This window comes from Ammodytes marinus, assembly GCF_949987685.1.
Source record: "Ammodytes marinus genome assembly, chromosome: 14".
Lineage (NCBI taxonomy): Eukaryota > Metazoa > Chordata > Actinopteri > Uranoscopiformes > Ammodytidae > Ammodytes > Ammodytes marinus.
Window position 1 is genome coordinate 15,117,534 of NC_137218.1, and position 14,000 is coordinate 15,131,533.

At 45.2% G+C, this 14,000-nt stretch overlaps 1 protein-coding gene across 1 annotated transcript in view; it reads left to right on the forward strand.

Annotated features, from left to right (window-relative positions):
- Positions 1 to 5,727, forward strand: part of fat3b (FAT atypical cadherin 3b) — a gene marked incomplete at both ends in the record, with an annotated part of 63,578 nt that extends 57,851 nt beyond the window's left edge. Inside the window, one exon of the mRNA XM_080040354.1 lies at positions 4,934 to 5,727. Coding sequence (XP_079896480.1) covers positions 4,934 to 5,727 — 794 coding nt within the window. The remainder of the gene's footprint in view (positions 1 to 4,933) is intronic.
- Positions 5,728 to 14,000: the final 8,273 nt, after the last annotated feature.

Consider the following 14,000-nt stretch of genomic DNA (forward strand, 5'->3'; position numbering starts at 1 on the left):
GTGATTCTCGGTTAGCACTAACTGGATCACAGAATATCAGATGAACATACGACTGATAAATCATAATTGAAACCATTCAATCCAAGCACTGATTAGACTGTAGAGGGCCCACAGATAAACAGCTTCCCAAATAGAGCCAAATTGGTTCTTATTATTTTGAACTGCTGTTTTTCAAAAATAATCTATGGTCACTGTTCCACACTGGAAAACAAAAATTAAAATCAATTTGGGGGAGAAATGGTTAAATCAATATTCTCCTCTGCCATGTACCGCTGTGGGGATATTTACTTAGGGGGTTTTAATCATTTCACAGTGCTTCTTTTGGGGCCAAAACTGCTTCAAATAATAGATTTGTTGTCTGAATTAGGATTTATTATCAACGTTAAAATAGCCACCACTGCAGGAATGGCATGTGAAATTTTCCAGTCTCCTTTTGACATATTTTCAATGCCGTTTACAAGTTTGTCTATGTTGGGTGTAAGGCTTTCTTTTCTGCTTCTGTCTGTGTACATGTATCAGTGCTAAATGGCTTTCTGCCAGCCTCCCTCTCCCGTTATTGAGTGTGTTGTCTCCCATGTTACAATCCCCCCTGTCTGTCTGTATTCGGTTGTTTCTGTGAGAATAGCGTTTCATCATCAAAGGCTTCCTGTCCCATGAGATATTTGTTTTGTTTTCCACTTCACTTGACAGCGGCTCGCCACCTGCAGAGCAAAGATGAGATTTGTGTAGAGTTCATCAAAGAGCACACTGTGGATTGTAAGAGCATTTGTTTATTCTGAATCCCTCTTAACTTTTCATTAGAACATACAGTACTTCAACCAGAAGTAGAGAGATCTCAACAGCATGGCATGTTGTAAGCAAGCACTGCTATACTATTTGTGGTTGGTTGGCAAGGCAGTCTATTAGATCCACACACGTGTCTTGCATTATATACCAGTAGTTGACATTGTAAATGAAGTCTACTCTCCATCCCACGCAGAGGATGACCCCTTCTGGCTTCTCTCCAGTTCGTCAGTATAATAAGTTGTCACTCACAGCTCATTAACCTAATCATGAATTATGCAACCTGCATGCTGTAGTCCTCTAAGCAGTGGTGGATAAGCGGGGAGTTCTGCAGCAGTCCATTTTACCAGCATGAGCTCAGCTATAGAAAGCAAAAAAGTGAATGTTGTTGACTGGGGTTTATTTGCACATCGACAAATTCTAAATGAGGATTGGAGCAATTACACAACTTGAAGACACAGTCCCAGGGAACGACGCAGTCAACACCGCAGTAGAAAACAAAGCCATTTCAACAGCCTCCCCGGTGCATCGCCAACGCAAAAAAATGCAGCACGCAAACACAACTAACAAGCGAAACAATTTGGTGCAAATTAGAAAACTGAGATAAGGGGAGTCGTCGATAATAAGCAGAGGAAAGACTAAAGATAAAAAAAATAGAAAAGAAACAGAACAAGCTGTATACACAGGCTACTCATTAATGTAATGCACATTTGACTTTTGCTTATTAGGAGGCGGTGAATCATCCACATCCTGGCTCATTGTGTAGGTGATCTTACACCTGGCATTGAGGCTTCAGGAGGGCTGTGTTCAGGAGGGCTGTGTTGAATATATGTGGTGATTTGTAATTGGGAGCACCTTCTGAGATCAGCCATTCCACTAACTGATTCACTAAGGCATTGTCTCCGCCGTCACCTCGGTTACCTCACGCATATAAGACCGCTATGATACTGTTGTTCTTGTGAGGAAACGGAAGGTTCTCCGTGAGAATGGTGACTGATTCCCTCACTGCAATCTGGTGTGTGGCACTGATTGGCTGATTGGACCCAGGTGTGAGGAGATGATATATGCCCTGAGATCCCAGTGCTTTGGGCTGCTCATTATCTCACCTTAAGAGGTAGTGAGAGGTTGTCTCTGAGTGCTCCCTGTGTGTCTAAGTCTTCTGTTTTGTGTGTGTGTCCATTCAGCTGCTTGGCAGTGGTGGTTTGGTTCGTGTTTTAGTTTTCAATATTAAAAGGTAGCCTGTGTGGCCCTGCACAACTTTGTGCTTTTTGTTTTCTCCCCCCTCCCAGTGTCGCGTTGCGATTTAGTGGTTATCCCTCCGGGGATAACTTTTAGAAACCCCTTGGTCCGCACCTGTGTCCCAAACTCCCCCCGAAGCCTTACAGAATGAGCAGCCCAATGCAGGGCACAGCGGACCTCACTAGTGCTGCTGCTAGTGACAGCTTAGAGGTCCATAGGCAGGCAATTTCTGCTCAAGGAGCCATGTTAGGCTCGCACGACCAAACCCTACGTGCCATTTTAGAGCAACAGGACTGCATGTTGCGGGAGATACTGGCCCGTTTACAACCACCTGGGCCAACCCCTACCCAAGCACAAGCACCTCCAGTTCCACCCCATGACCCTTTTGTAGGCCAGGAGACCAAGCTGGCAACCCCAGCCCGCTATGACGGGCATCCAGGGAGGTGTAAGGGATTTATAACCCAATGCAGTTTAGTGTTTGAGTTACGACCCTCTATGTTTAGCACCGACCGAGCCCGGGTCGCATATATAATATCCCTTCTTTCGGAAAAGGCCCTTTCATGGGCTACAGCCTTATGGGATAGGCAGACTCCAGTCTGCGCTGACGCGCCCCTCTTCATGGCGGAGATGAGGCGTGTGTTCGACCACGACGTTAGTGGCCACGAAGCAGCCAAACGCCTCCTTAGGTTACGTCAGGGCTCTGCAAGCGTTGCAGAATTTTCAATTAAATTCCGGACTTTAGCTACGCAATCAGGTTGGAACAGGGAGGCTCTAGTGACCACTTTTAGTCATGCCTTGTCTGAGAGAGTTCAGGATGAGCTCGCTTCCCGTGAGGTTCCAGATTCACTTGAGGATTTAATCTCATTGGCTATTAGAATTGACAACAGAATTCGTGAGCGCAATAGAGAGAGAAAACAAGCGTACACCCACCAGATGTCCGAGGAGTTTAGTATCCCTTGTGAAAGACCTACCCTGCCTGAGGGGTCCCTTAACAATGATGATCAGGAACCCATAGAAATAGGACACACACGGCTTACTTCCGTGGAAAGACGGAGGCGTATGAGCAGTGGCGTGTGTCTATACTGTGGGAGTGTGGGTCACTTCATTCGCCAGTGCCCCTCAACGCAGAAACACAATAAGCAGGGAATCAGGGTAGGCGTGTCAGACCTTGGGGAGGTCTTGCAGAGTCTTAATAATTCCCCTCCTGTGGCCAGTAGTCGCACCCCTTTGTCCTTTGAGTTATTTTGGGATGGACACTGGCGCACCTTCTCGGCATTTGTTGATTCAGGAGCAGCAGGTAGTTTTATGGACTCAACCCTGGCCCAAAAGCTCAAATTACCCATTTATGATCTTCCTTGTCCACTCGCAATTACTGCAGTGGATGGGCAACCTTTGGGTAGGGGTAGGGTTGAGAGGGTCACCGGCCCGATTTTCATTCGCATTGGCAATCACACGGAAGAGATTACGTTTTTTCTTATTGATACACCTCAGTTACCCCTCATTCTGGGACACCCGTGGCTCAAGGAACACAACCCTCACATCGAGATTGACTCGGTGGTTCAGGGGGCTCAACAGCAGGAGCCTGACCCAGGAGGGGGGCCCCAAGGCTGTCGGTATGTTCCGGCACGAGTGCGATCACAAGTCCTTGAGTGGGGCCACTCCGCACACCTCACAAATCACCCTGGTGTTCGTCGCACTATTGGTTTTCTCAAACGGAGATTCTGGTGGCCCCGGATGGGTAGAGATGTGAGCGAGTTTGTGGCAGCTTGCAAAATTTGCACCCGAAACAAGACATCACAACAGCATTGCCGCCCAGCCCCAAACTATCGGGTGGGGCAGAGGGTGTGGCTCTCCACAAGGGATCTCCCACTGCGGGTAGAGTCTCGCCAATTGCCGCCACGTTTCGTTGGTCCCTTCAGGATCATTTGAAGGATAAACCCAGTCACTGTTCGCCTCTTGCTCCCTCGGTCCATGAGGATTCACCCCTTGTTTCATGTTTCCCGCCTCCAGCCAGTCTGTTCCGATCCACTAGCCCCTCCAGGGAGGCCTCCACCCGGGGTGGGTGGGGGGTCCTGTTGGAACGTCAGGTGCCGTTCCTTAGAGGGGTGGTCCTGTGAGGAAACGGAAGGTTCGCCGTGAGAATGGTGACTGATTCCCTCACTGCAATCTGGTGTGTGGCACTGATTGGCTGATTGGACCCAGGTGTGAGGAGATGATATATGCCCTGAGATCCCAGTGCTTTGTGCTGCTCATTATCTCACCTTAAGAGGTAGTGAGAGGTTGTCTCTGAGTGCTCCCTGTGTGTCTAAGTCTTCTGTTTTGTGTGTGTGTCCATTCAGCTGCTTGGCAGTGGTGGTTTGGTTCGTGTTTTAGTTTTCAATATTAAAAGGTAGCCTGTGTGGCCCTGCACAACTTTGTGCTTTTTGTTTTCTCCCCCCTCCCAGTGTTTCGTTGCGATTTAGTGGTTATCCCTCCGGGGATAACTTTTAGAAACCCCTTGGTCCGCACCTGTGTCCCAAACTCCCCCCCGAAGCCTTACAGTTCTTGGAAGTGAAGTGATTTATCGATGTGGCACCTTAAGCGGGACTGATCCCATTAGATAGATACTCTCGTTCCTGGCCTCCACTCCACTGTGTGCAGTGCACAAAAGGCTGACTGTAACAGAACGCTCACACATTCAAGTGAGGGCCATACACTTTCAGAGATTTGGCAGCAGTGGTTCAGTCCAGGGAAATAAAGCCTCGGGCTCCTAAGACAGTATATTAACTCAAATCCCTTCTTCTTAACTCTTTTAAGTAGGTCATATGTCTTTCTTTCCTACTCGTTCCCAACTACTGGTCACTGAAGCTATTCCAAAATAGTTGTAAAAGATGTATTATTTCTGTCTCTCTTTGTGCTTTTCTTTTTACAGCATACCGTTGGGAGTCTCCTGCTCAGACGACCATGAGCTGGTTGTCGCCATCACGCTTGAGGCTACCGGAGGCGGGCTCCCACTATGACCTCAGTGACACCCAGCAGAACATGAGGCGAGGAGGCAGCACGCGCTCCCTCCAGCTGGACTACAAAGCTCTGGGCTTTGGTGGTGGTGGTGGGGGCCCAGAGCGAGCACAGGAGGAGCCAGAGAGGAGGCCCTTCCAGTGGGAGAGGAATCAGTCGGGCGAGTGGGTTAGAAAACGCATCTTGGAGCGAGAAGAGACGAGAAGGCGCGACGGGGAAGGAGAGGAGAGCACAGCGGGCGGTAGCAGCAGGAGAGGCAGAGACATGGTGGGGGCGAGCCAGGACCACCGAGGGGGGGGCCGTCAGCAGCAGCAGCATCTGCCCGGCGGCCGTGAAGACAGCTCCTCCTCATCGCCTGTTTACGAGGAGTACCGAGAGTCCAGCCACGACCCGGAGGAAGACGATGCCCTTTACGACACGCTACCCCCGACCCGACCGGCCTACGAAGGATACCCGTCCAACCCGCCAGGCATCAACCTGCACCCGGCCCAGCTCCTGCCCCCCCTCAGGGCCTGGGACCTTCAGACAGGGGAGTGGAGGGGGTCGCAAGAGGGGCACCAACAGCTCAGCCCGGGCAGTCTGGTGGGCTCCGGAGACGAGCTGGAGAGACTACTGAACCTGGTGTCGCTGCGAGCCAGGAGAGCCACGCGAATAGACCGAGCCTCCACCAGGTCCGAACCCACAACGGGCTGTGATGGATTGAAATGAGCACAGCTAGACTGACTTCTTTAAAAATGTAATGTTTTTCCTTCCGTTATGAACGAACATGAACCAGGCAGTGGGCCCTTTTCTGTTTATATGTGACATTCATGATAAAGGCCTACCCCCAAAGAAATAATTAAAGGAGAATATTACCACATATAGCTATTATCCCGCTGTCAGCATACACTAATCCACCACCACCGATCCCCCTGGCTCATTTATAAGCCTGAAGAAGAAATTAAATATATGTGTTCTCTATAGACGCCTCTACCTGTGCTGCATGAGAGTTAACTGGGATTGGCTACGAATCAATACTATTACATTTATTATTTATAGACTCACTGGAGCAAATCATTTATTAACATGAAAATATAAAAGGAGCCCCTCTTTTTTTTTTTTTTTTTTTTTTTTAACAATGTATGCACTTCTGTTATCATGTATTCACACATTGTTCTGTTGAGGCACACACACACACACACACACACACACACACACAAACACAATCATTTTGTTAGCTCAACCATGTAATACTTTCTTTTTTCTTATTGACACCCGCTCGGGGGTTGTTTTGAAGAGAGGGAACACACACCGAAGACCTCGCCTCAACGCTTTTAAGATTAGTTTTAGTTGCTACAAGGAGATCTTGTTCGTCACTTAATTATTTTAATGTTTTATTATCATAATAGTTGCACTATTTATTTGCTTGGGGGCTTATGAGCCTTTTCATAAACAAACTATCAGGGGTATCTTTCACTTGGTTAAAAACTATGGTAAAATACAGCCCTTTAGTTAGGGCTGCATATGTATGGCCATAGCTCTGACCTCATTATAACTCATGACTGAATCAATTGACACAGATTCTGTTACTCCCAAAACACACTGTTTACCTTGTAAATATTGAAAAACTGAGCTTTCAAATTTAATTTATCCCACACGTGATATGAATGTTCAGACTTTATGTGCCATAAGGCTTTTGGGAATTATTTGACAATGCAGCCGTGAAGTACAAAACCACTCACCCAAAGACATGTACACATGGTTGCCTTAGCTGATAACACAGTGTAAATGATGCAGTTTTCCCAGTTCCCACACAACAAAGGGCATGTAAACAGAATTGCCCTTAAAGGTGTAACAACAACTCTGAAAAAAACATGCAGAGCAAACAGGCAGCAGGTCGTTTTTAGGAGTATTTAAAGATTAATGTATTCCCAAATGACAGGATGCATGGATCGTGAACAAGCCAGACTCCAGTAATGGAAACAGCTACACAGACCTGCCCCCCATCTCACACCTTTGATGCAACTTCTGGTAAACATGACTCATTGTGGTTCATTTGAAAAAGGAAAAAAACAGGAATACCTTGTCCTTGTCTTGAAGAGTAAAACCATAATACTCAAGGATGTAAACGGCAAGATAAAATCATATAGCAAACAATTTTGCATTGTGTGTTAAAGCAAATCACCAGAAGATGAAGATGCAACACTGTTTTGGTATTTGCATGATTTTTTTTCTGAATTATTGTCAAATAATTTCATACTAAAAGGTCAAAAATATGGATTAACTCTCAGTAGCTCTGTCGACACCAACACTGATATACAAACTGACAGGTCTCCATCCATGTATCCTCTTTACTCATTCATATTCAGGTCTCCTCTGTAAGTGGGGTTGCCCGCAGCTTGCATTGGGAAACAAGCAAAGAAATACCCCAGACAGGTCAGACCAACACACGGAGGAAAAAGAAAAACATTCACACCTCTGGGCACTTTACAGTTTTTTTTAACTGGAACTTGGACTGCACAAACTGTGGAAGCGAAAAGCCACGGGAATTCTGTGACAAAGTGCAAACTCAACAGCAGCTATTACAGGCTGAAGTATAACCCCTAATGCTCAGAGCACTGTGGACGAATGGGACACCTTTGATGTCAAGTGTCTCTACTTTTATTGCCATCCTATGCCCGTGAATCATCTCGCAAAGTACCTTTCAAGTACACCGGATTCTAAGTGATTTCCGGTAGCTGACAAGCTGTAGCTCAAAGTTTTATGCGCCACATAACGAGGACGTCACAGATATTCTCCACACAAGCTCATTCGTACTTTAAGGGGGAAGAAAATGGCTTTTGTCTTAAGGATGAATATGAACCTGGTGTACTGTAGGCCTAACTGTAGGTGTTACAACCTCAATGCAGACTACAAGAGATAACTTATTAATACCCATCAAATATTTAATCCTATCAAGTCAGTCTAGTCACGCCTCTTCTATGTTTTTACTTTCCTTTCCCGAGTGGAATCTGGCAGGTTCATTCAGCAAAGCTTAAAGACCACAATGTGCTGTGGAGACACAAGGCGTGAGAAAGTCCCCTAGAATGTTAAATGCATCTAAACTGTATGTTCAGCCAATCAATAAATGTTTATTTTTAAAGTATTTGAAAAGGATGTGATGATTAGATTGCCTCTACTCAGCTTAAAGCTTGTCGTGATGCCCTTTTGTTTACCTCAGGAGCTGATTTCCTTGCTGACTTGATCGGATGCATCTGGCTTGTTGAGTGCTTTACTCTCTGTGCCTGTGAGTTTTGAGTTTGTTTCCACCCTGACCCCGTGCTATGATCAAATTATGCAGGCCGTGCATCTCTAAAAGCAACTATCTGCGATTACGTAATGCTGTCTGCCGAGTCTTTTACACCAGCCGTCAGCCACACATGAAAAATGTAAACTACATTCCACAGCCTCAGTCAGTTTCCGTTAGATTAACAGAACGTGCGCCTCAGCACATATTTCAAATTGAAGTAGCTTTAATCACTGCATGCGTCATAGTCTGCCACCGGAGAGTAAGTTGACATTTTCTAAAATCGCTTTATTTTACATCCTCAAAAGATAACCGGTCATTAATTCTTGAATGGTGACAAAATGGTTGGACTCAGGCAATGGTCAGGGTGTGTTCCATGCTCTTGTCCTCACTCATGATCTTTGTAACTAACAATGAGATGCAGTGTGGAACCTTTCTGGTTCTTGATAATGGCTGCCCCCTGTGGAGCTGACACACACACTCTGTCCTCGTTATCATCCAACCATCCTCGTATAAACACCACTGGGCTGAATCTCTGCCAGAAAACATTCCCGTGTAAACCAGACTTTCTCCTGATCATGGTTGTGTTTCTGTCACATACAACATATTTGTGTTCAATTAAAGGGTGAAGAAGTGTATTGTATGTGTGTTTGTCCATGTGTGATGTTTGTCTCACATGAACATTCCAGCTCCCAAAATACTGCATGTTTCTTTGATGCGGTGCAACATAGGGGGAGAGCAGGGTTCCTTGACACACGATTAAGCACCCACTCTAAAACATATAATATTATGAAGTTATATTGTCTATGCATGCACTAAGATAATTTAGGATTCGGTCACGTCTTGCATACCTGGGTATCTTAGATTTAAGAGAGAAATAATGGAACATTTTAAGAATCTTAAAATCTGCCTCTTTCAGTCATTATAATGACTGCTGTATTTTCATAACAGCAGTCATTATGTCACAGTAAATGTAAAAAACAAAATGTAACAGAGGGTATCACTTTTGAGCGGAACACTTCATATATCTTTTAGTGCATGCCAGATTGTGTCAATGCAATGGTTGGATATAGCTCATAGTCAAATGCTGGCTGGCTTGCAGCCAACATTTGCAGGAACCATGAACCACAAAAGGCACAAACAAGCACAAGGCAGAACTCGAGGGAGATGAATTTCCATTTTCCCCCAGCCCAGGAAAAAAAAGCATTACTGTGTAAAGTGCACATTAAACTTGATGAAACTCGTCACTGCAGGGGACATTCTAAAACATCTATTAAAGACTTTACAGCCTAAAAAAAACAATCAGCTTGTTTTGCTCCCCAATGTGATCACAACAGTAGAATTTCCATCATTCTGCTGTTGTCACAACAAGGCAACACAGGAAGGGATATTGCATCAATTAGCATAATATGCTAAAATTGTCTCAAGTGATCCCAGCCAGAGTTCTTTAAAAAGGTGCAGGTGGCGTGTCAGCCTTCTCTGAATCCACCCATTAATTTGTATTAATTTATTTTATTTGTGGTGATCCTGCATTCATTTAGGGTCTTTAGAGGGTATAAAAACAACAGTCATTACCAAGAGGGCATTCAATTTTCTGGGGCAAGAAGACCTTACATAACATTACTCCCTGCCTCCAGCCGAACGTGTGATACAAACGAAAAACGTAAACAACACACCACATGCGAAAACAGTCTGGCTGTCTGGTCAAAGGGAGTGGAAATACTCCAAGCAATTTATTCGGCCAGATTCACAGCTTATTCAATTATTATGACAAGGATTATGTAACGTGTCCCAATAATTTACACACTCTCTCTGACACACTCTTTTGAAGACCGTCCTGCTTGTTCAACGTATTCCGAGCGTGCTGGCTGTTCTGGTGACAGGCACAGGGTCAATTCAAAGGCAAACACAAGGGCGTTTGAGGGGAGGGAGAGAGAGAGAGCGATAGACAGAATGTCTGTTGTGTTTATTCATCATGCATCAGAGGAAAAATGATGACGACCTGCCAGTCCCTTTAGCTCTGCAGGCTTTTCATTTGACCATCTGGCATTTACACCACAGAGTCAGCTATATAAGCCACTTAAAAAAAAACACTTTTCCTACCCCCACATTTGTTTTCTTCCATCTTCTTCCACACTGCGTTTTACACATTCCTCCCAATCCGGTCAGGAACAGCAGGGCAGGGAAGGGATGGACAGAAGGGTGTAATGATGTTACATAATGGGAAGAGGCGAACTAAGGACTAAGAAAGGCGAGAAATGGGTAGTGAAGTGGTAAAAGTAAAAGAGATTACCACTCCCCCAGTTCCCTGCCTATGGAGGGGTAGCATTGTGGGTGATTAGAAATCCACCCTTTTTTCTCAATAACACCAGGATTACACACCCAGTCAGATCTAATCTATAACATCTGCCTCTCAGGACAGAGGCAGGCAGGCAGGCACACAGTCCTACGGGCACGTACAACGCTCGCATGGCCATAATGGTTACAGATGCAGCCCGATGTCTCAAGCAATTTCATCGCATGTATTATTCACAAACTCTTTGAATCTTACCAGCATAATCAGACAGAACATGCCTGCATGGCTGTAACAAGGCGACAGGGGAAGGGGGATGGGAAAATTGAATGGCAAGGGGCCACGTCCACATATGACAATATGAATTCACATCAGAGAGCTGCCCTCAGCAGTGTGTGACTGAGTAGAGTAGACTATGCACCAGGCATATCACTTTGCTCCCCTCCCCCTGCTTTTTCCAACAGTTTATTACTATGGCAAACTGCTGGCATATGCCTGCAAAATGGGTTATGTGCGAGGCAGGAATGTGAACTGCCACACTGCACTTCATGTGCGTTATTGTATTTTTCTTGAGCGACGAAAGCACATACAGTAAATGTCATCGGACTCAACTGGTATTGAACATTATTATGTGACAATAAAAAAACAGCAGTTGGCTCAAACTTTGGGACATTTCTTTTGGACGGTAATATATTATTTTTCTCAAGGCCACTTCATGCAAACTATGAAGGAGCACAGAAAGAGCTGAGTGTACCTTGATCAGGGATATGTTTATTTTGCCCTCTATAAGTCTTGGCTCAAGCTCCGATTGTTGCTTTGACAGAGCCCTTGTTGAGTGTTACACAGTTGGTCTTGATTATATTGCTTCCCAGCTCATTCTGATCTCGTAAAGGAAAGCTGCCTCACACAGAGGTGAGACACATTGATGGATGGGAATGCTGTCAAGAGATTTGGCTGCATCAGCTGCAGAGCGCGGAGCTCAGCTTTGAATCTCTGAGGAATTGGTGCTCTGTCCACCCTCGAGATTGCTGGGATCTGACTTCAGTAAGAAGGAGATCTGATCTGTATTGGGCTTTGAACATCAGGGCCTTTTTGTGATTGCCAGCAGAATGAGAATATAGATCTGAAGTTGCTACAGGATTTTTCTTAGGGTCCTTGTTGAACCGTGTAAGAGTGAAATACTGTATCTGTGCTTGTAACCTTTATAGTCCATCTGAGGACTCCTGTGTAAAAACCAATCATAACGCACACGATTGTGTGACAGGCTCAGCCACACCTAGAGCATCTGGAGAGCACCAACCTCTGCCAAAGCAATCTCGCGGATACACCTGAATACACTATGCCCCAACGTTAACTTTTTGAATTCAAATTATTTCAGAAAGATCGAAACCTCTCTTTCTCCTCCAAAGCTGGTTTCCAGCTCAATTAGCATTGTAGAAATAAAAGATTAGAAGTCATTGTTTGAATCCATGAATGCAATACCAATATGGTCACACTTTTAAATTATCAGAGACACTCACAACAAATAAATATATAACTTCTAAATATTTTTCTTTGTGGCACCATCTGGCGATTTAAATAAAAAAAAAAGCTCTCTGCCGAACAATGACTCTGACAGAGTTAGCCGACAAACATTAATGAATATTAATAAATTCATGTTGTCCTGTGGAGAACAGCAAAAAAGACATGGCCATATGGAGCAGCTACGACACTGGTTCTTGTAGAGGACAGTGTTGACACCCAAATGTTGTGGCCAGTTTGTCAGAGCCCCTCCCCATCCCTGCTTTTTATTCCCGCAGCAATATGCTCCACTGCCATAAGTGAGTGCCAAAGATGAACGAGGGACGGCTCGGAGCAGGCAAACCCAGTAATCACATTGGCTATGGATTCAGGAGTCAGTGAAGCATACTCAGCACAGGCACAGCAGTATCCCGGTTTTGCAGTTTTTTAGTTATGAGATTGTTTTAATGCTTTTGTATTTGAAGATGTGTGATATTGTCATGAGTTCATTCAGCCCCTGTCCCGCGGCTATTGAGTTTGTTTTCATACGCAAAGTGTGTGTGTGTGTGTGTGTGTGTGTGTGTGTGTGTCTGTCTGTGTGTGTGTCTGTGTGTGTGTCTGTGTGTGCCTGCCTGTGTGTCTCAATCTGGCTGACCTGTCTGTCTCCTGGACAACACATCACACCGGTGGAACATGTAACCCATGCTCTAAGGCTGACACTAGGCTGCTCTAATGTGCTCCTCCTGCTGCTGCACTCTGGGGGCATCCGCTACACAACCATACACCAAGCAGCCACCAGTTAAACAGGCGAAAAGGCGCTGGCCTCAATGTGTCACACTGGCGCTAACAGTATCCATCCACTGGATCTGATGGAGACTTAGGCTGCAGCACTGTTGCCACCAGGTACCCACGTAAAGGGTCAAGAGTCCAAAAATGGCACCATGGTGTGGGCATGCATGCACACACTGCATATATATATATAGCCTATTGGGTCAATAAATAGTGTGTTTTGTGATCATATTTATCTATCTATCTATCTATCTATCTATCTATCTATCTATCTATCTATCTATCTATCTATCTATCTATCTATCTATCTATCTATCTATCTATCTATCTATCTATCTATCTATCTATCTATCTATCTATCTATCTATCTATCTATCTATCTATCTATCTATCTATCTATCTATCTATCTATCTATCTTGTGTGTATGTGTGTGTGTTTTAAAGGTAATGCATTAGGTTTTTGAGGTTTTGATAAACCAATTAGCCTAAATCAGAAAGTGCACTTATAGCCTACTTGCAATCACACACAGGCAAAGACCTGCAGCAAATGACAGTGGGGTGATTTGGATTGGACGTCCCGCGCCGACCCACCACTGTGTGCACACTTACAGCAACTCCGAGCATTGTGCCGGGATCAAAGACAGATTCTGGAAAATCACGCTGGGAATGACTGGGGGGAAATAGGGGGAATCTTCGCCTGCGCGCACACCTCAGCATGGGACGGAGAGAAACAGAGTCAAAGGGGATGAGAGAAAGGGAGCGATAAAGCCGAGCCGAAAGGTAAAAATAAATAAATAAAGATGTTGTTTGTGAAGCCGCGTCCCTCCGTGTCAACGCTGTGAGGATTTCTCCACATCCTGCTGTGTGCCTGACTGAGGGCTTCACTGTGATATTTACCAGTGCCGCCTCGCATCCATAGATAGTAGGCTAAATAAAACGCACGGCTCCAGTTGTGTCTAGTCAGCGGCAAGGGCATCACGAATGGTTAGGGAAGATGATTTGTTCCTCTGTTAGCTCAGAGAGGGAATAGCGCATTAAATCAGAGAGACACACGATACGGTGCAATGGTCTGATATTTGAGAAACCTTATTTATTTATTTTCTAACGTGGGCGCATGCTGAAGGTTGGGAGTTG